General features: G+C 40.1%; 1 protein-coding gene across 2 annotated transcripts in view; it reads right to left on the bottom strand.

Moving 5' to 3' along the window:
• LOC139444995 (stabilin-2-like) overlaps positions 1-24,325 on the bottom strand; it is a 207,475-nt gene that overhangs the window by 17,558 nt on the left and 165,592 nt on the right. For both annotated transcript variants that reach the window (XM_071226035.1, XM_071226034.1), the window contains exons 25-31: positions 15,357-15,502; positions 4,692-4,809; positions 3,980-4,072; positions 3,718-3,813; positions 3,150-3,242; positions 2,434-2,562; positions 494-622 (exon numbers count right to left, since the gene is read on the bottom strand). In XM_071226035.1, the coding sequence (XP_071082136.1) occupies positions 494-622; positions 2,434-2,562; positions 3,150-3,242; positions 3,718-3,813; positions 3,980-4,072; positions 4,692-4,809; positions 15,357-15,502 (804 nt within the window). The remainder of the gene's footprint in view (positions 1-493; positions 623-2,433; positions 2,563-3,149; positions 3,243-3,717; positions 3,814-3,979; positions 4,073-4,691; positions 4,810-15,356; positions 15,503-24,325) is intronic.

The raw sequence follows: 24,325 nt of genomic DNA on the forward strand, positions 1-24,325 counted from the left end.
CCTACAGGTGACAATCTCCACCCTACAGGTGACAATCTCCACCCCTACAGGTGACAATCTCCACCCTACAGGTGACAATCTCTACCCTTACAGGTGACAATCTCCACCCTACAGGTGACAATCTCCACCCTTACAGGTGACAATCTCCACCCTACAGGTGACAATCTCCACCCTACAGGTGACAATCTCCACCCTTACAGGTGACAATCTCCACCCTTACAGGTGACAATCTCCACCCCTACAGGTGACAATCTCCACCCTACAGGTGACAATCTCCACCCTACAGCATGTACAGCAGGTGACAAGCAGGTGACAGCATATCAAACGCTATATCGTTGTGATGTTCGTACAAGCTGGCAAACAAATTTGGATGGCCACTGTTCACTCAGACAACTAGATTCTTTATATGAGCGGGACCACAAACAACAGCATACTGGAGAAAAGAAGATGACTGCCACAAGCAGTCTGCTGTTACAGTAGTTTGAGTACGTACCCGTGTGGTGTTCACCTCCTTGTCATCGCAGCGACTCAGTTGGGGGTGTAGCAGCTGGGCGATGCCTTGTATCACGCCCCCGCTGGTCAGCAGGTCATCCTTCACAATCAGGAGCCCATTCACATACACCTGGAAGTCATTTATACACAGGTGAGGAGAGATGGACTCAGTACAGACTCCGAGCTGACCAGTCCTTGTTTTATCCCCATAATGCAGAGCGCCAGACAGGGTAACAACAAGTACCATCTTTTGGTACTTTTGGACTCTTTTGACACGGCCAGGCACTAAATCACTGACAACCTGCTCTCCAGGTGGCCATTTATACACAGACTTGAGGCGTATCTGTATAGTGAGTGAGTGAGTGAGTGAGTGAGTTAGTTTTAACACCAGTTTGAACAGTATTTCAGCGATAGCACTACATGCCATCTTGAGGTGGGAGGAGAGCCTGAAGATCTCAGATGTTTACAATTCTTTTGAAATCAATGAGCATGGGTATGGTTGTGACAAACATAGAAACATATTCAAGACGAGTCTGGGATTCTAACCCACTTTAATAGGTGCCTGGCACCCCAAAGGGAAGAAACTCTGCAAAGAAACCTGCATGTGATGGAGGCTGGACCAGGCCAGTGGTTGACATGATGACAATGATGCAATTTTTAAGAGTTTCTAATAATATTGTTATTTTTATGAGTAGGAAGTGGCGTGATGAAATGTTGACTCAGTGTCAGTCTGTGAATTTTTTTACTATAGCTGCATGTTTTGTTGTAGTTCGGAAGGACGGTTGGAGTGGCATGTTTATCTAACAGTAGTTTTATTCAGCAGGTGTATGTCTGGATTTTTCAGTTTCATGTATCAGTAGGCAATCTGACCAGATGTGGCATTTTCCTGATTGGGCTAGTGACACTGAGTGACCATGTGTAATTAGGAGTGAGTGAGTGAGTTGGGTTTAACACCGCTTTGAACAGTATTCCAGTTATATCACGGCATATCAGCTTAATGTGGGAGGAAAAGCCTGAAGTGATGCAGGTCTCAGACGTTTACCACTTCGGTGAAACCCACGAGCACGGGTATGGTGCTGACAAACATAGAAACATAATCGGGGTGAACCGGGATTCGAACCCACAATCATGCCCAAGGACACAACTCTGCACAGAGAATTTCGGGGCTTTAGACAACTGGGCCACCCGTGGCCCCTGTAATTAGGAAACAGGATGTGAGCGATTATATATATAATCATGCACTTGTTGGTTTGACAATGTAGAGAAGGGACTAAAGGAAATATGTCTCCTTCCGTTTTTTGTTTGTTGTTGGTCTGCAAAAAACAACTGTGTCATGAAACTATTGTGAGTGTGTGTCACTCACAGTTTTCACAAAACTTTCCAGATTCACGGTATGAGGCTATCAGGATACAAAGATGTACAATCCATTTGTTTATTGCTTTAATAGTGACACACTCAGCAATATTCCAGCTACATGATGGCGGTCAGTAAATAATCGAGTCTGGACCAGACAATCCAGTCCTTGACATCATGAGCATCGTTGTACGGAAATGGGATACGATGCCATGTCATCAACTAAGTCAGCCAGCCTGTCCACCTGATCCCATTAGTTGACTCTTTAGACAAGCATGGGATGCTGAACCAATTCTAACCTGGATCTGCATTGTCACCATTCAGTCATACATAGTGACATCAAATGGTTCTTATGATGAACATAGTGTATAGAAGATCTATCAAACCCTGGAATCCACAAAAGGTAGAAATACAATCAGGGCGAACTGGGATTCAAACCCATGGTCACAGGTTTCTGGCATCCACAAGGGACGCAACTCTGCATAGCAAATTACGGGACATTAGACGACTAGGCCACCCGTGTTCTGAATCAACATGGTACAAGGGAATGATCCCTAAAATTGCTGATGAAAGTGTTGTGCCACACACCTGTTGATTCTTGACAGTAAATTGCAGCGGGAAGTCCTTGCCAAGAAGTGTTTCCTCCCTTTGCCCATTGATGACAGCTGGTGTGAGAATCATCTTGGGGATCATGTAGTATTTGAGGAAATTAGTCGTCTGAAAGGAAATGTGAGACAATGATAACAATCAGGTTTTGTTGTGTTTTCAATGACACATTGGTGTATTAAAAACACAGACTAATCAATGTTCTGACAGTGTGGGCATTGGTTTATTTCAACAAGTCTAACTATCCACACATTCCCCAAATACCATCTTCAGTAGCCATATTGGACACACATTCCCCAAATACCATCTTCTGTAGCCATATTGGGCACACAATCCCCAAATGCCATCTTCGGCAGTCATATTGGACACACAATCCCTAAATACCGTCTTCTGTAGCTATATTGGACACACAATCCCCAAATACCATCTTCTGTAGCTATATTGGACACACAATCCCCAAATACCATCTTCAGCAGCCATATTGGGCACACAATCCCCAAATACCATCTTCAGTAGCCATTATGGGCATACAATCCCCAATTCTACTTGAGGATGCCTAGGGAGACAAGCATGGAATACTGAAGCGCTAAATTTACATTCCCAGATCGACAGGTACATGACAGCGCCAGCCTTCTGAATCCAGTCTTGGGGATCACATCTACACCTTGGTGTGCAGTGCATGTGCCCAGTAGACCTACCACTGTGCCCTTCTTCTGCAGCAGAGCTGTGTTGGTGGGTGCCAGGAGAGTGTACTGATCCATGTCCTCCAGCTCAGACACAAGGCCAAATTTCTGCAAATAATAGAAAAAGAAACATCATCAACATGTACAAAGGTACTTAGTTTAAAGTTCTACATTCAAGGACACACATGACCTTGACCTTGACCTTTCAGTCATGTCCAGTGCTTCCAGAAGAGCAAGACATTTACATTTGCAACACCTGGACCCAGTTGCACAAAGCGATCTTAGCGTTAAGATAATCGTAACTCCCATACTTAAACATAGGCTTACGATAGTCGTAGCGCAAAGATCACTTTGCGCAAGTTGGCCCTATTGTCATTACTGTTACCTTGCTGAGTCTGAATTTGTCACTATCAGTTGGAGTCTTCTTGTTCCAAAGTATGAATAGGAGAATATTTAAGGATCTGAGGTTTTTAATTGACAAAGATACAATCTAACCTCACACAGTAAACACCCCTGCCTGTTTTGTGATTAAAATTGCAGGGGTTCTTGATGAGACAATGTCACATACAAAGAAGAGTCTTACACTGAGGTACTGGTAAAACAGGGAGTAGTCTGACTTCTGGGAGAAGAACTCATCCAGGTCTGGCTGGTCCGATTCCGGGCGGAAGGGTTCGAGCACCTGAAGTAGGTCAAACAGATCAGGGCTTATCAACAAGACAACAGGGTGTTAAGTTGCTTTAGGTTGTCTGTGTATTTTCAACGTATACAAATTTGCAGTGTCAAACATGTTGAACAAAAATAACACAAACATAGGAGGACAGCTGCTTTGAAATATGTCACACTACCTTGTCAACTATATGGATGTAGCCATTCAGTGCAGGGATGTTGCCCATGGATACAGTGGATGTGGATGTTTGTGAATTGAATATAAGGATTGTCTGAAATAAAAGACACACATGAAGCAGGCCTCGCAACAAGAACTGTTTCTCACATTTATCACTCATGGATATAATATTTATTTTTCATTCAATTTCAGAACAAATACAAGAATGTTTTCTTCATAACCTGAAGACAAGACTAGAAGTTCAACACAATAATAAAGCTCAACACAATAATCAAAGCTCAACACAATAATAAAACTCAACACAATAATAAACCTCAACACAATAATAAAGTTCAACACAATAATAAAGTTCAACACAATAATCAAAGCTCAACACAATAATAAAGTTCAACACAATAATCAAAGCTCAACACAATAATAAAGTTCAACACAATAATAAAATTCAACACAATAATCAAAGCTCAACACAATAATCAAAGCTCAACACAATAATAAAGTTCAACACAACAATCAAAGTTCAACACAATGAAAGATACCCAACACAATAAAAGAGACCCCAATACAATAATAGAAGCTCACATAAAATCTTAAATGCACTCTCACTGACATCAAAGCCTCGAGTGTTTTGTACCTGCACAATCAGCATGGAAACTTTGGGCCACTGACAATATCAAGGGGCTAGGGACCACCCTCCATCCCAAGTTCCTGCTCACCTGGTTCTTGGCTGAGATCCTGATGGAGTAGCCATCATACAGGGTGTTGAAGCTGGGGTAGGCCTTGGACAGCTGCAGCAGGTTGTAGGTGGTGTAGGCATTCTCCATAGTGTGGAACCTGCACATAACAGACACACCAGCATCAGACAACGGGTCATGTCCCTCTCAGATAGGAGACATTGGATACATAATGGATCTCTGGTCAAGAACTGACTTCACAAATTCTATTTTAATAATAGGCACATAAAAAGATAATTCAATCAAAAGTGAGTGAGTGACTGAGTGAGTTTGTGAGTGAGATTTGGGAGAGAGAAAAGAGGTTTTAAAAAAAACACTTTACCAGTGGAAGACAAAAGAATTGTGGTGTCAAAACAACTAAGTTACGTTTTTGTCATCATGACAAACAAGATATTTTCTTTTTGGTAACTATTTTGGTAACAATCTGTTTACAATTTCTTAAATATGGTCATAGAAGTAGTCAGTGGTATTTCTTCTGTTTTCATACGTAGTCTGTAATAATACCAGATACAGGGACATGAAAAACTCATGGTGTTTATGGTCAAGAGCCCAATTAATACAGAAAAGGCTGTGAGGCGGAAACATCACCGATATACAACACCCCATTACATCCAAACAATCCTTATACAGGCAGATTTCTTTAAATATGGAGCAAGACCCTTTCAGTATTGTGAAACATGCATTGATAGCAGCTGATTATATTTTGATCTGAATGGATACATATGAATGTACCTGGATATGAGAAGTTTTCTGCTTCTGTACAATATGGACACGCTAAAGTCATTTTCATCTTCGACTGCATCGTAAAATAACACTTGCTGTATCTAAGTACGGCTGCACTGACGGCCTTATACCATTGATGCTGTTAAATATTAATGGCATTCATGAACTAGAAATGTATAAATACACAATAAGGGTGAACATATTTTTATCAAATATTTATGTAGATAACATGTCTAATTGAATTTTGCAGTGTTTTGGGTTGTAATTTGTGCCAATGGAACTGAGACAGTGAGACTGACTTTACTGATTGTGAACTGATACATAGCTAATAGTTTTCACATTTATGTACTAATGGTTATAATTCATAACATAGACTATTCCAGTAAAATCTGATTCGATGTGGAAGTGGGAAAAGCAGAAGAGGATTCACATGCCTGAGTTAGTTACTACAAATGACAGTAAACCTTATTGAGAACTGACTCAAAGGGAGCCAAAGGGAGCCATTACTGTTTTTTTCAAATTCACACATGATAACAAAGGCATTCATTTGTTTGTTTGTTTCTTGTTTACTGCCACACTCAGCAATATTCCAGCCATATGACAGCGGTCTGTAAATAACTGAGTCTGGACTAGACAATCTAGTGAATGATATCATGAGCATCGATCTACGCAAATGGGATACAATGACATCCATCAACCATGTCAGCGAGCCTGACCACCCGATCCCGTTAGTCGCCTCTTGTGACGCATAGTGACCTTTTTACGGCAAGCATGGGTTGCTGAAGACATATTGCAACCGAAAAGGCTACTCCATCGAACTTATTCACAATGGCATTCAGACAAATAAGGTCAATGGGGTAGCTGTTCTGGTTCAATACAAGTAAACAACTGAAATTAAAATGGAGGGATGGGGAACAAACTTGAAAAACAAACTTATCTTTTGTGATTCCATCTGCTAGTGACTTATCAGAATGAGTGAGTGAGGGGGTTTGGTTTTATGCTTGTTTTATGGTACAGACAAACCAAGAAACATGACCTGGGCAAACCAGGATTCAAACCCATGATCATAAGTATTTGGCAAACCCAAGGGATGTAACTCTGCCCAGAGAATTGCAGAACCCTATTTCTCTTTATATTCCTTCCTATAAAAGAGAAGTGGGCGAAGTGTTTAACCATCACACCATTGTCCCAGGTTTGATTCCCGTCATGGGTACAATGTGTTTCTGGTGCCACTGCCATGATATTGCTGGAATATTGCTAAAGCAACATAAGGGGCAATCGGGTAACCTAGTGGTTAAAGCGTTCGCTTGTCACGCCAAAGACCCAAGTTTGATTCCCGACATAGGTACAATGTGTGAAGCCCATTTCTGGTGTCCCCCGCCGTGACATTGCTGGAATATTGCTAAAAGCGGCGTAAAACAGTACTCACTCACTCACTCACTCAAAGCGACATAAAACCATACTAACTCAAATGAATAAAAGGATTAAAAAAAACTACTTCAACTGGAACTAATTGTTCTCATGCAAAATATGGCCTAAATGTTTGGTTATTCCTTGTTTTGAATGATGCAATGCAATCCACCTGAATCATCGATTCTGAAACAAGTGTTCCAGAGACAGGTCACCTAGTTGTTTAGCTGCACAGTTGTTTGCGTGCCCCAGATTGGTGGGACCTGAGTAAGGTGTCTCTTGTGGGTTTGATTGACAACTTATTGACAATCTTGTCAGATGCGATTACTTGCCACTTTCAAATACCCATCCTCCAGTGAACTCATTTTTATAATTATTTCTGATGTTTTTAAGGTACCAGTGTTCCTGAATTTAAGGATCACTTCTTTTCAATTTTTAGTTCATCATGCTAAAAATGATTTTAAAAAAAACTGGCAAAATGTTCATATGAATCGAATAGTGAAAACTTGTCATTTGCATCCTTTTAAAAATAATTTCACACTCACCTCCCACAAAACCACATTCTCATTCAGATAAACTTTCAACAATTGATTCTGACTTTAGTGTATGCATGATTGGATCATTTATTGCCAGGGCTCCTGTAAAACAATTCCCAATCGGACATTTTGTACCCAACTCTTGAGGCCTGCAGCAGGTACCTGTTTAGAGTTAGGTAATAGGGGGTTGGGTAACCAGGTAGTAGACATGGACTCATTTAAGCTGTACTAACACTCACTCATTCACTACAATGGTGGTGGTTAACGATATGATTATACATGTATTCCGTATTCAACGTAATAAGTTCCCAGGGCGCACTCAAAATTAGTAATAGGGGGCTCTTATTAGAATATATTCTTTGGTGAAAAAAACAAGAGTTGAAAGATATATTTCATGGTTTATGCTGACAGCCTGAAATGTTTATGTACGACAGATATATTTTTCCAGAATGTAATTGCCCATAATTAAGGGTGCATGTAGCACACGAGTGCGTATTATATGCGAATAAATAAGTCTTGTGTACACTGATCAATTGGAAGGGGTGCTAAATGAGATTGTTCACTAGCCAATATATAAGCAAATATCACCCCGGGAACATATTAGAGCAGGGCGCTTATTACGTCAAATACAGTGATACATTTTTTTCTGTTTAACATTGCGTGATGGACAAACACAGATAAGTTGCATAGCGTTTGTTTGTTTGTTTGTTGTTAAAAGCCAAAGCAATATTCCAGCTACATACCCAGTAGTCTGTAGATAATCATGTGTGGACAAGACAATCCAATTATTAATATCATGAGCACTGTTCCACACCATTGGGATACGATGACATACATCTACCAAGTCAGCAAGCCTGACCACCAAATCCTGTTAGTTGCCTCTTATGACAAACATAGGCACTTCTTATGGCAAGCATGGGTTGGTGAAGACCTAATCTAACCCAGGTGGTTTGTGTAGAGTACAGAGTCTTTACACATTAATGTTATATATTTACACATGTTGGCATTTACCAAAAAATATTGGTAAAAATATTTTTCTTGGATACATCTTAACTTCCACTGTCTGTTTCTATCCCTTCCTATCATGACAAGGAGTAGTATGGATGACAAACTACTTAATGATCTATTGAGCCACTTTGGAAATGCATATTTGATTTGATTTGGTAAAATTAAGCTGTTCAGTGTATTCAGGCATGAGATAATAAAACACAACAATGTTGTTGTTTGGTTTGTATCTCTTTCTCAATGGACTTTTCAGACTTTGAGGTAAAGTTGATAATGTGTTTTCATTGAGTTTTAGTGTACATACACAAAGTCTGAGGGCTACTTCTTGCCCCTTCATCAGGCGAATGTCTTCTTGTTCCTTCATCACATTCACCTGATGAAGGGGCAAGATGACATTCACCTGATCAAGAAACAAGAAGACATTCACCTGATGAAAGGGCAAGAAGACATTCACCTGATGAAGGGACAAAAAGACATTCACCTGATGAAAGGGCAAGAAGACATTCACCTGATGAAGGGACAAAAAGACATTCACCTGATGAAAGGGCAAGAAGACATTCATCTGATGAAGGAACAAGAAGACATTCACCTGATGAAGGGACAAGAAGACATTCACCTGATGAAGGAACAAGAAGACATTCACCTGATGAAGGAACAAGAAGACATTCACCTGATGAAGGAACAAGGAGACATTCACGTGATGAAAGGGCAAGAAGACATTCACGTGATGAAGGAACAAGAAGACATTCACGTGATGAAGGGACAAGGAGACATTCACCTGATGAAGGAACAAGGAGACATTCACGTGATGAAAGGGCAAGAAGACATTCATGTGATGAAGGGACAAGAAGACATTCATGTGATGAAGGGACAAGGAGACATTCACCTGATGAAGGGACAAGGAGACATTCACGTGATGAAGGGACAAGAAGACATTCACCTGATGAAGGGACAAGAAGACATTCACCTGATGAAGGGACAAGAAGACATTCACCTGATGAAGGGACAAGGAGACATTCACCTGATGAAGGGACAAGGAGACATTTACCTGATGAAGGGTCAAGAAGACATTCACCTGATGAAAGGGCAAGAAGACATTCATCTGATGAAGGAACAAGAAGACATTCACCTGATGAAGGAACAAGAAGACATTCACGTGATGAAGGAACAAGAAGACATTCACGTGATGAAGGAACAAGAAGACATTCACCTGATGAAGGAACAAGGAGACATTCACGTGATGAAAGGGCAAGAAGACATTCATGTGATGAAGGAACAAGAAGACATTCACGTGATGAAGGGACAAGGAGACATTCACCTGATGAAGGGACAAGGAGACATTTACCTGATGAAGGGTCAAGAAGACATTCACCTGATGAAAGGGCAAGAAGACATTCATCTGATGAAGGAACAAGAAGACATTCACCTGATGAAGGAACAAGAAGACATTCACCTGATGAAGGAACAAGAAGACATTCACCTGATGAAGGAACAAGAAGACATTCACCTGATGAAGGAACAAGGAGACATTCACGTGATGAAAGGGCAAGAAGACATTCACGTGATGAAGGAACAAGAAGACATTCACCTGATGAAGGGACAAGGAGACATTCATGTGATGAAGGAACAAGAAGACATTCACCTGATGAAGGGACAAGGAGACATTCACTAGATGAAAGGACAAGGAGACATTCACCTGATGAAGGGACAAGGAGACATTTACCTGATGAAGGGTCAAGAAGACATTTATGTGATGAAGGAACAAGAAGACATTCACCTGATGAAAGGGCAAGAAGACATTCACCTGATGAAGGAACAAGGAGACATTCATGTGATGAAGGAACAAGAAGACATTCATGTGATGAAGGAGCAAGAAGACATTCATGTGATGAAGGGACAAGAAGACATTCATGTGATGAAGGGACAAGGAGACATTCATCTGATGAAGGAACAAGAAGACATTCACGTGATGAAGGGGCAAGAAGACATTCATGTGATGAAGGGACAAGAAGACATTCATGTGATGAAGGGACAAGAAGACATTCACGTGATGAAGGGTCAAGAAGACATTCACCTGATGAAGGAACAAGAAGACATTCGTGTGATGAAGGAACAAGAAGAATATCACGTGATGAAGGGGCAAGAAGTAGCCCTGGAACATGTGTCCATTCACTAGATGAAAGGACAAGGAGATATTCACGTGATGAAGGGACAAGAAGACATTCATGTGATGAAGGGACAAGAAGACATTCATGTGATGAAGGGACAAGGAGACATTCATGTGATGAAAGGACAAGGAGATATTCATGTGATGAAGGGACAAGAAGACATTCATGTGATGAAGGGACAAGGAGACATTCACCTGATGAAAGGACAAGGAGACATTCATGTGATGAAGGGACAAGAAGACATTCATGTGATGAAAGACAGGGAGACATTCACCTGATGAAGGGACAAGGAGACATTCATGTGATGAAGGGACAAGAAGACATTCATGTGATGAAGGGACAAGGAGACATTCATGTGATGAAGGGACAAGGAGATATTCATGTGATGAAGGGACAAGGAGACATTCACCTGATGAAAGGACAAGGAGACATTCATGTGATGAAGGGACAAGGAGATATTCACGTGATGAAGGGACAAGGAGACATTCATGTGATGAAGGGACAAGGAGATATTCACATGATGAAGGGACAAGGAGACATTCACGTGATGAAGGGACAAGAAGACATTCATGTGATGAAGGGACAAGAAGACATTCATGTGATGAAGGGACAAGGAGATATTCATGTGATGAAAGGACAAGAAGACATTCATGTGATGAAGGGACAAGGAGACATTCATGTGATGAAGGGACAAGAAGACATTCATGTGATGATGGAACGAGAAGACATTCACCTCTTCTTGCTCCTTCATCACATGAATGTCTTCTTGTTCCTTCATCAGGTGAATGTCTTCTTGCTCCTTCATCAGTTTAATGTCCATTAGAGGGTCAAGGAGTAGCCCTGCAATGCTGTGTATGCATTACAAAGTTGTTATCCTTACTCCTCCTTGTCATGTTGACATCCAACTTCTAAATGCCCATAAACACTCTATACCATTCCTACAGTCCTACAACTGTCCTACACCTATACAACACATTGAAGGATTGAAGGTTTCAAATAATTCCTTCAGAAATAGTGAGTGAATATGGTTTTACGCCGCTTTAGCAATATTACAGCAATATCATGTTGGAGGACACCAGAAATGGGCTTCACACATTGTACCCATGTCGGGAATCGAACCCGGGTCTTCGGCGTGACAAGCGAACGCTTTAACCACTAGGTTACCCGACAGCCCCAATTCCTTCACACTATAGCACATTAAACAGTGTTTGTATGAATCCACATTGAGAACAAATTGTCATTCACATGTTTTTTATTATCTCCCCCTCAGCTCTGAATAAACCACTCAAATAAACTTTCTTCAAATTATCATCAACTAGTTTTAAAACCCTATTAAACACATGCTTAGAATTTGAACTCTTCTCTAAATTCTTCCCAAGACATAACAGGCAGTGTTAACACTGGGTGTAATCATTCCGACGCCCCCATGCTATGTATTATGTTGGTGGTTCCATCATGGCTGTCTAAGTGGGCAGGATATTGATGTAACGAGATCGGCCGACCACACTGCTGCTGGAGACAATAACCGAAACGCCTACTTTTAATACTCTCATTCACTTGACCATCTAACAGCTCTCTCTGCCATCAAACAAGGTCCCGTGATCACTTATTAGATTGCTAATAGACAATGGGTAACTGGCAGGGGGAGCAACATAGCCGTTGCAATCACTGGGCTTGACTTTTATCTATGATATAACCTGCCAACCATCAATGAAACTAAGTATCTTTGACAGAACTGACGTGAAACAATATTTCATTAAACCTGATACTTCCATTTCAGATTTTTAATTACCGTATTTGATGTAATAAGCGCCTGGGGAACTCTCAACTTTAGAAATAAGGGGCTCTTATTACAATATAATTTTGGTAAGAAAAAAAACAGAGTTGAAAGATTGTAAAGTTTGTAGTTTATGCTGACAGCCTGAAATGATACAAAAGAAAAATATGTGCGTACAATACACAACAGGTATATTTTCCAGAATTTATTTACCCATAATTAAGAGTGCATATAACACACAAGTGTGTATTACACACAAATAAAAAAGTCTTGTGTACATTGATCAATCGGAAGGGGTGCTATTTGGGATTGTTCACTAGCCAAAATATTAGCAAAAATCCCTGTGGGCGCTTATTATGTCGAATACGGTATGTTCATTTATGTTCTCATCCCGCAATATGTCAGGTGAAGGTGGCCTGTAAATGATCATGTCTGGGTCAGACAAACCAGTGATTGATATCATGAGCATCAATCCACCCCATCAAGCTACCCAATAAACCCAGTCACCATGCTTGACCAGCTGCTCCACTAAGTTGATTTTTACAGCCAGCGTAGGTTGCGGCAATCAGCTCTAACCCGGAGTCACCATGGCGCCCAATGATATTACACTATGCATATGGTTTCAACAATATGTACAGACAAATTTCTCACTTTCCAGATAGGGGGGCACGGGTGGCCTAGTCGTCTGATGCGCCGCGATTCGCTGTGCAGAGTTGCATCCCTTGGGCATGCCTGAAACCTATGATTGTGGGTTCGAATCCCGGTTTGCCCCGATTATGTTTCTAGGTTTGTCAGCACCATACCCATGTTCGTGGGTTTCACCGAAGTGGTAAACGTCTGAGACCTGCATCACTTGGGGCTTTCCTCCCACATTAAGCTGACACGCCGTGATATAACTGGAATATTGTTAAAAGCGGCACTAAACCCAACTCACTCACTCACTCACTTTCCAGATAGTTACTGTATCCTGTATTTTCTTATGAAACACTTTTATTATTGTTTATAAAGTGACATGCTCATGTTTAAATACAGAATCTAAAATTGATTATAAGATACACTTCTGACATGCACAGACCCGTGAAGATCCGGGTCAGAATAGGTCTTCAGCAACCCACACTTGCCGTAAAAGGCGACTCTGCTTGTCATAAGAGCCGACTAACAGGATCGGGTGGTCAGCTCGCTGATTTGGTTGATGTCATTGATCCCAACTGTGTGGATCAATGCTCATGATGTCAATCACTGGATTGTCTGGTCCAGACTCAAATATTTACAGACCGCCGTCATATAGCTGGAATATTGCTGAGTGCGGCATTAAACAACAAACAAACAAACAAACAGTCCGTGCACCAGCTAAAGAAACACACAGTCTTCTTTTCAATAGGTATTGGTGATATCTTTGACATTCATCAATGTCACGTGTTGATATTTTCAGACGATCGTACTTGGACATTTGAAAAATATGAAATTATACACGGATAGTGTTTCTTTTTTTAACCAGCATTATGTGGCCGTATATGTTTATTTTTGATGATTGTTAGGGCAGAAAAATATGGACTTATAAAATGTCAAGTGTTCTCGTGGCTTATGGCGATACTCCCATGGCAGCTCATAAAATAGAGAGGCCTCCTTCGGTTTTTACAGATCCATCCCAGTGTTTGACACCTCTGCTGTGAGGTGCCTGTCGATTCACTTCCAGGACTGACTACATTGTTGGAGACGTTTCGTGAGGTAGCAGTGTCAAGAAGGCAGGCTGTATCTTATAAGAGCAACATAAGGATTCCTACAACCTGACTTGCAACTTATCTACTTGCCCAGTGTGACTGGGATCCCTACTGGAAAACAGCAACTCATTGAGTACTTCCAACACTGTTTCCTGGATCCATGAACGGAACTTCATTAAAGACATTCGACTGTGACAAATTCTGGACATTTGTGAGTGCACTGACTTATCATAGGGCCTGTTATTTATTGCTGCTGCCACACATGTGATCCAGTGTATTGCCTCCTGTCATTGTAACCCTAAACCTGTGTGTTTCAATATAAATTGTTAGTTATTCATTGATTGTCTGTGCTTATGCACTCACTTCACCATTTAGCTCTGTACGTACTGAACCAATTTCTGGGTTAGAATGCACATTTCAACTTGGGAAGGAACTTGTAAAACCAGGCATATACAGTAGTAGAAAAATACTTAGTATGTATAATCAATTAATCTGGAAAATATTGTTAATCTTAACAAATTCACTTGGAACTGTATTAATCAGATCAACAAAGTTTTAACTATAACTTCAGTTACAAACATCAGGATTTGTGCAGTGTGTTATGTCTTAGTAATATTTGCAGCAGTAGAAATATTTTAGTAGTAATTGTCAGAGGAAGAAAATGATTGAACTACTCGTAGAAATTTTAATATCAAGTGCAGTCATGGTCATATTGAACAGCTGTTGGGAGCAGTGCGTAGAGTTATCCAGAATGGTTCTCTACTAAAATTAAAAGTTATCTGCCCTTGTTCTATACATGACCATGACAAGCTGTATCATGTTTCCGAGTGATGCAGTTTCTAGAAGGCTGGTTGACCTGATATAAGAGCGACAAGAGGCCGATTTGAGGCCTTTTTGAATTGACTAGTTTCAAATGTACTTGCCAAGTGCGGTTTGGATAACTATTTGGAAACATCAAATTCCTGGCCTTTCCAACACGTACTATTCTGGATTTAAGAATGGAGACATGCCTGTTTCAAACCAACCAACAATTATCAAATTCTGTATATTTGTGAGTGCATTTATAGTCATTCTAGAGCCTGGTAGTTATTGCTGCTGACTCTTATTTTTCTTTCATTGTAAACCTGCAACTGTGTGTTTAAATATAATGTATTGATTTGTCATTGACCTTGTGTGGTCAAGCAATCTTAGCGCTACGACTACGACAAGCCTATGTTAAAGTATGGGAGCTACACTCACCTTAGTGCTAAGATTGCTTTTTGGAACAGGGCCAAGTCCTAGAACATAGTGATGTAGAATTAGCTCACCTTAACATGGTCAGGACGTTTTCTGGGTTCTTGAAATAGCCCTCTGGCGAGAGTGCAGTGAAATTGTCCAAGGCATCATTGGTTGGTGCAAACACTGTGAAGTTCTCGCTTCGATCTTGAAGGAAATTGTCGTCAGAGTCAATAATCTGCAAAATCAAAAAGAAAACTGTGAGTGTGTGAGTGAGTGAGTGAGTCTGAAGTGAAGCTGGAGTGAGTGAGGCTGAAGTGAGTGAGTGAGTGAGTGAGTGAGTGAGTGAGTGAGTGAGTGAGACTGAAGTGAAGCTGGAGTGAGTGAGTGAGTGAGTGAGCAAGCTGATTTTCATGTATTTCATTTTCATGGCATGAGAGCTTCATGTAGTAGGACAACCTCAAGCTATGCAGGTTCTAGACATTTACCACTTTGGTGAAACCGACAAGCATGGGTATGGTGCAGATAAACCAAGAAAAATGATCAAGGCAAAAAACAAAGATTCAAACCCATGATCATAGGTTTCTGTCATGCCCAAGGGATGCAATCCTGCATAGCAAATATCAGAGCCAGTTTCTCATTACATTCCTCCACATAAAGCTGAAGTGATAGTCTAGTCTAGTCTCGTGTGGTAGTCCCCACATGTGTATAATGTAGGAAGCAACAAATGAGGAAATCTCAAATAAAAGGATTACACTAAAAAGTAAAAGTTGTACATGTATGAGTCTTGAGTGAGTGAGTGAGTTTGGTTTTACGCCGCCTTTAGCAATATTCCAGCAATATCACGGTGGGGGACACCAGAAATGGGCTTCACACATTGTACCCATGTCGGGAATCGACCCCGGGTCTTCAGCGTGACGAGTGAACGCTTTAACCATTAGGCTACCCGACCGCCCCGTACATGTATGAGAAACATTACGGAAGGTTCTTTACAGAATCATAAATATTCTATGATTCCTTCAGTCAAATATGTTTTAAGTGAACTGATCATTTTATGCAAGTTGGATTATTGAAACAAGAAACATGTTTGTATTTTATTAAGCTGTCTATACTTGGATGCCCAAGTTGATACCCAAGGCTCAATAACTTTGAATATAATATTATGTTATCCTTTCAATTTCCTGCAGCTCATGCACAAGTCTTGTCTTGTGTAGCGACCTCATCTGACAATACAAGCCGAAGGTATTAAACCCCCCCCAAGGAACACGCAATAGCTGGCAATGAAAAGCACTCATCACAAACCATCAACAAAGCGTCAAACACTCTAGAAATTATGCTCCTCGAGAGTCAGTAAACTCCCCCCTTCAATTAGGCCGGAATCAATTACCAATTAGCATCACAGCAGCCTGATTGGGGATGCTTAACATTCAGGGCTATAATCGGGACCAGTTCCAGAGAAGAGAGCAAGGGCGAGATAGCCAAGTCCTGTATTCCCCTCACAGACGGGAGATAATGTCTCGTACCACCATGCTGGTCAATATTACTTGCTCCATTGTTAAGCGGATGGTGTCCGTGCCCGAGTCAATCTGTGATTTCTCATCTGTGACAGTGTGTGACCAGTAACTGAACATCACAGATTACTGTCACAGGAACATTTCCTCCTCAACATCGAAAACAAGAACTTCCAGATTTCAACTTTTATAGAGTGTCAGGTAGGACTCAATATTTATACTTTGATAACTTGTTTTTTATATCATCTGAGAAAAGTTCATAAAGTCACTCTGAAGCCTGTGATTATCAAGGTCTGCCATCTTGGGTCATGAGAAGGCATGATTTTTTTTTCAGGTTAATGATGAATGGTAAATTTCAATACAGAGTGACATTGTGGTTTAATAACCTATCATTATCCGCATGTGTAGTGTCTGGTTTCTGTGGTCTATCAGTGCCAAGAGCTCACTGTGTTGCCTTGTACTTGATGTAATTTGCGATAACAGTAAGTCTATCATGATTGTATAGTTTGAAAACTTTATGGAAATGGAATGGAAATCATGACCCATAATCTTCATAATGTCAACTTTCAAGAAATAGACTTAACTAAAACATAGGCGGATCCAGAGGGAGGGTCCAGGAGGTCCAGCCTCCCCCTTTTTGAAACCCAAATGTAGTGTTGTACACAGTAAATCTGACTGAGAGAGGATATTTTGGACCCCTCCCTTTTAAAAATTCTGGATCCACCTTTGACTAAAACCATCGTCACGATATGGCTGAAATATATCCGATGTGAAGTAAAGCATAAACTCACTCACAAAAACATAGTTTATCTAAGATGAAATACTGCAAGAAACAAATATGACAAACTTGTACAGATTGTAATCATTTGTTATAACAGTACAGCATAACACTGTATAATTATAGCAATTGTATTGGAATTACCAAAATGGTCTTGTACTCCAGGAGGGGTGTACACAGATATTCAGCTTGGAAATTACTGTACACGTGCTATCAATGCATTTTACAGACTTCTGTTTACAAGTTACAAAGAATTATTTCAGTGAAAACTCAGTATGGTAACCATTGGTGCAAATAAGTGACGTGATAGCCAATAGGGGTGTACTTTGTAACTGATATTCCTGTGTATTGCAATATAAGGCTGTCAGTAATACCCATATCGCAATATAACCCTTGTGTACCGATATTTTCCGATACAGTCACAGAATAATTAATATATAATTATATGAATTACATCTACTATCTTGAGGCATTTGGATGGACTGGGTTCCTATCTAAACCATATGTAAACAGCACACGCTTCACACTGTTTACATTTACTCACTGATGATTTACAGTTGGCAGTGTCAAGTATGGCACAATGGATAAAAATATTTACGTTTTCACTATTAACTTTCAGTACTAATTACTCTTTGGCGTAATTAAAGTAAACATTTAAGGTAATAATCAATAATTTTTACTAAGTGTGTGATACAGTCACAGAAGAATTAATATATAATTATATGAATTACATCTACTATCTTGAGGCATTTGGATGGACTGGGTTCCTATCTAAACCATATGTAAACAGCACACGCTTCACGCTGTTTCCAATCATGTTCCCTATTGATGATTAATAGGTAGTCTCGTTTATCAATAAGTATATTCTTGTAATCGGAAGTGTGGATTATTGAATGAAGAAGTACCATGTGAACAGTACATATATAATTTGGGCCCCAGTACGTATTGCAATATGTATCGCAATTAGGGATGGGATGATACACTAAATGTGCGATACGATGCATATCAGGATACCTAACTTATATGTATCACGATACCTGCATGTGCTCTTATCTTTGATTCATAAGCCATCTTTTTTATAGTGAGGATGACCAAATATACCTGGTACACACTGATTTACAGTTGGCAGTGTCAAGTATGGCACAACGGATGAAAATATTTACGTTTTCACTAATTAAGGTAAACATTTAAGGTAATAATCAATAATTTTTACTTAGTGTGTGACTGTGATCAACACTTGTATCGAGAAGTAAAAAACTGTGTATCGTCACACCACTAATCGCAATACAGCTCACCGTATTGTTATATATTGTAATACAATGTATGTGACAATACACAAACTCTAATGCCAAAGTTACGTCACAACCATGACATCCTGACATCCATACAGGCCGACTGTTAGGAGTTTTACTAGACAAGAGTCTGGCCAATCAGATCACTAGATTTGTTAACAAGTAATGATAAACATACATAACATTAAAAACAAGATTTTGAGATCATTTGCTACATATTTAATGAATGTTTTCATCATCTGCCATTGACTGCCGTTCGAGGTTTTAATGAACAAATGGTACAGTTTTATAAGAAAAGTTACGATTCCTACGCACAGCAAGTCTCTGAACTGCTCAAAGCAGGACTTTACGTATGTTTTCCATATATATCTAAACTGATATTATTTGTTATTAATTATCGGGTGAATTAAACAATTTAAATTGAAACAATTCATAATTCATCATATTATGAATACGTAACAACTTGTAATTTGTGTGTAAAAAGTCGTACTAAACACTCTGTTTGAAGGGGATGGCATAAATGTGAATGTCCGATTGGGATTTTAAATTTTCCGGACCCCTGCTTTACACTGATACGGATGTCTGTATATATTGTTGACTCTCATCTCAGTGGCAATGTTTAATGGTGGCAGCACTGTTGGGTAAAGTAGCTGACATGGGTGTGGCCAATGTGTCTGTATATAATATTACAGGTGAAAACCACAGTATACTAAAATACACCTACATGTATTATGAAACATTTCAAGAAAAAATGTTTGTTATGTGTTTCTCTGCAAAAATTGGAAACCTATATGAACTTTTATGGTTGCATTGTTTTAAATATTTGAACCATTTTGATGCATAATGTTTAGAACAGACATAATATTAGTTATATTTTCAAGAACTTTTTTATTTGTATTTCTGTAAATGTTCTTCCGTCCATCCGCCCCACTGAAACTTCACATGGAGATGTGACTCGCACAAAATAATATAGATGGCCATACACATTGTGGATATTTTGCCAATGACATGCTGGTGATGAATACAAAAAACATCAAACTCCTTCCATGGAACAGACTGCCTCTTTGGCCTAGTGGTAGAGCGTCCAGAGAAGGTCCAGGGTTCGATTCCCGGCCGTAACATACCAAAAGACGTTAAAGATGGTACTTGTTGTTACCCTGTCTGGCACTCTGCATTAAGGGGCTAAAACAAGGACTGGTCGGCTCGGAGTCAGTATACTGTGTCTGAGTGGGGTATTCATTAAGGCTGGGACGAGTCCAAATTTACTACCTGGGTACCCTACACACTATTACCTGACCCTACCCAGGTACGCACTGTTGGTCTTAAGAGCTGGATATAAAATGTCTGATTCGGAATTGTTTTACTGCAACCCTGGTAAAAACTATTTAGGTACATGTATCAGACAATCAGATCATGCGTAAACTGAAGTTGACTGAAACTTTATCTTTACTCCAACACATAAGAGTCAAAAGGAATGTGTGCATTGTCAGAAAGAAATGCAAACATTAGCTACTTGAAGTGTAACCACTGAGCTATAGTGAATTTTTGCCATTAAATAATATATCATGCGACTAACCACGGGTCTGAGTAGTCCTGTGGGTACCCAGGTCCTACTCAGGACCCAACTGACCCGAGTACACGAGTTAACCATTCCAGTACACATGTTAAACCATCGCATGGTATCTCAGTGGGCTAGCACTATAAAATCAGCATTAGTCCGGACTAGTTCAAGCAGCCACACACACACACACATGCATGCACGTCTCGATATAAGTGCAATAATCTTGGACGCAATGTTAAACCCCATTTCACCTCACCTCCATGGAACATGAGTTAAAACTGTAACAAAAGATGCTGTCTAGACAATCTGTGGAAGCAGGGATGGTCCATGTTTATCACTTGGAAGAAAAAAATATGGACTTCAACCAAGGATAGCTTTCACTTTGTAAAACGTCCATTAGCTGATCAAACTGTTCTGCATATATTACCAACAATCTTGTTACCAGTATATCGCAAGTGCTATCAGTGGTAATGACTTCACTTATGAAGATGTGAAGAAAACCATGTATACAATTAATTATTACAGAGAAGTGTTATGAGTTTATTCTAGTTGACCAAAAAGGTAGGGGTATTAGTGAGTGAGTGAGTTGGGTTTAACGCTGCTTTTAACAATATTCCAGTTTTATTGCGGCATGTCAGCTTAATGTGGGAGGAAAGCTCGAAGTGATGCAGGTCTCAGACGTTTACCACTTCGGTGAAACCCACGAGCACGGATATGGTGCTGACAAACCTAGAAACATAGGGGCGAACCGTGATTCGAACCCACAATCATAGGTTTCTGGCGTGCCCAAGGGACGCAACTCTGCACAGCGAATCACGGGGCCTCAGACGACTGGACCACCCGTGCCCCCGGTAGGTGTATTAAGGCCTACTACTGACATTAGAGCGAGGTCATTTTAATAAAAGGGGGGTGGTGGGGGTATTTTTAAAGTGTTTGTGAGGATTGAGTTTTTTGTTGTCTGTGCTGTAATCACTGAGAAGGTGGCATGCATTGTGATGGAGCTTGCTTCCTAACATTGCACACTGGTCACCTCATCGGCAGGTGATTACTATATGAGCATGTGTGTCATACTGATTTCATTAGAGGAGTGTCAGAACTCTTGCATTTCAAAGGTAAGAAAGAGCAAGGGTAATAAATGAATTCTTATACAAGTTTCGCAAAACCAGTATGACAAACATGTGATATAATTTCTTTATTACCCATTATTTCTTAATCCTTTTTAGCTCCTCTTTACAAAAAAATTCACTAGTCACCACCGCTGTCCTAGTAAACTACAATTTACCAATTGGCGTTTCCAATCATTAGCCATGACACCGTTTCTAGTGTGACTTCATTCTGTCTGTATGTCACACTGAGTTTCGATTAACATCAACAATGCCGTCCAGATGACTGACACAATGCATACTGTGATATTTGCACTAGTGTACCTACACTTTTAATGAACTCAGTTATATCTGACCCTGTGGGTAATAAATTGTATTATGTGACAAAGTCTGTATTGGAAACTATGTGCAACAGATGATAATGTTTGCATCATTATTGAAAGAGATGTGACAATGTGGTAATGCGGTGCTTTAAAAAGATGTGACAATGTGGTAATGCTGTGTTTAAAAAGATGTGACAATGTGGTAATGCTGTGTTTAAAAAGATGTGACAATGTGGTAATGCTGTGTTTAAAAAGATGTGACAAAGTGGTAATGCTGTGTTTAAAAAGATGTGACAATGCGGTAATGCTGTGCTTTAAAAAAAACCAACCCAAATCCACACCAACCCCAACACACCCTCAAATCAAATCCCAAAACTTCCTAAACTGAAGCTCACATACCCCTTATCCTCTTCAGACTGCGGTACATGCCACAATTGGCCCCAACACACAAATTACTGGTATGATACTTTCACCCCGTCCTCCCCACTGTAACGTCTTTGTGTTCATTGATTTTAACAACTGTGGATCTTTTTATCTTCTGGGTTTACAGATTTTCTTCTCAAAACAATAGGTGAGTGAGTGAGTGAGTGAGTGAGTGAGTGAGTGAGTGAGTGAGTGAGTGAGTGAGTGAGTATGGTTTTACACCGCTTTTAGCAATATTCCAGCGATATAACGGCGGGGGACACCAGAAATGGGCTTCACACATTGTACCCATGTCGGGAATCGAACCCGGGTCTTCGGCGTGACGATCGAACGCTTTAACCACTAGGCTAACCGACCGCCCCCCCAAAACACTAGGGATGGAAGTCCTAATAAATGATTATCTAAAGGTTGGGTGAAATACTGGGTAAAAATATCTAGTAGAGTCTCAGTTCACAAGGTCTCACTGTTTCTATAAGTGAAGGTGGGGTAGCCTTGTGGTTAAAGTGTTCGCTCGTCATGCTCAAAACCTGTGTAAAATTCACCACATGGGTACAAGGTGAAGACCATTTCTGTAGTCCACCCTTGTGATATTTCTGTATATTTCTAAAAGTTGCATAAAACAATATTCACTTACTCATTCTCTCTCTCACTCACTCACTCACTCAGTCTCTCTCACTCACTCACAACTACACAGCTGTTGATCTACAGATGTAATGCCATATCAGACGTGCTAGAGAATAATCTAGCCCTAAAACACTTGCATATTTAAAAAATTCTTTCCACTTAAAATAGTCAACATTTAACAAATCCTCTGAGAAGTACTATAAACATTTAACATAATGAACCACATCCTCCAAGAACCATACAAAATATGTAAACCAGGATTTATTACCATTTTACATCCAAACCAAGTTTACACCTGAATTATTCCAACGCATTACAGGAACATATTCAAATGAAGGGCACCGATGTGCCCAACAGGGATCTGTTATTTTGTGAAAGCCAAAAACTTGCAAGTTTGTCCATGCAGAAACAAAAACCAGCCACAAGTAGCAGACGGAGTGCTTTAACATTAATCTTCTAAATGACGTTACGATCGTGACGCTACCATTACAACGTGCAGAGAACTGTTCTGCGGTGCCTCTCCAGGAGGATCAATTCAATTGGCAGCACAATGGGGAGGGGAGGGAGGGCAGTCTGCAGGACACTGCAGATACTCAAGACAAATTAGAAACAAGCTTACAGTTGATACTACTCTCTGTGTGGAACTCACCAATTGGTTGTTTTAGTTTCAGCACAATATCATATGAAGAGTGTTGTTTCCTTTGTACAGAGATTTATCTGGGCCTGCTCAGACAATGACATTTGGTCCCAAATGGAATTTAAAATGTCCCAAGTGATGTTATAAAATAGTTTCTAAAAATCTCAAGTTTGAACAAAATAATAAAATAAAATTTCCAGCTAAGGGCACTTAATTTTGAATCCTAGAGAGAGAGAGAGAGAGAGAGAGAGAGAGAGAGAGAGAGAGAGAGAGAGAGAGAGAGAGAGAGAGAGAGAGAGAGAAAAAAAATAAAAAATTTCTTTGTGTCATATGCTGTACAATACAAGAGAAGACAAATAAGAACAGATGAAATTCAACATCCAGCTTCAAGGCCATGGGACGCAATATGAACAATATAAAAGCATCAGGTTAAAGTAAACAACAATAACAAACAACAATAATAATATTTTTTTAGATCCGTGAAGATCCTGGGTAGAATAGGTCTTCAGCAACCCATGCTTGCCTTTAAAAAGCGACCATGCTTGTCATAAGAGGTGACTAATGGGATCAGGTGGTCAAGCTCAAGACTTGGTTCATGCATGTCATCGTATCCCAATTGCGTGGATCGATGCTCATGATGTCAATCACTGGATTGTCTGGTCCAGACTTGATTATTTACAGACCCCCATCATAAAGGAGGAATATTGGTGAGTGCTGCATTAAACAACAAACAAAACAAAAACAAAACAATTTTTTTTCAGTGTGTCATGTTTGTTATGAAAAACTTGCCAGGCAAATAAACTGATGAT

The sequence above is a fragment of the Haliotis cracherodii genome, unplaced genomic scaffold, assembly GCF_022045235.1.
Source record: "Haliotis cracherodii isolate W230 unplaced genomic scaffold, xgHalCrac1.p SCAF_6, whole genome shotgun sequence".
NCBI lineage: Eukaryota > Metazoa > Mollusca > Gastropoda > Lepetellida > Haliotidae > Haliotis > Haliotis cracherodii.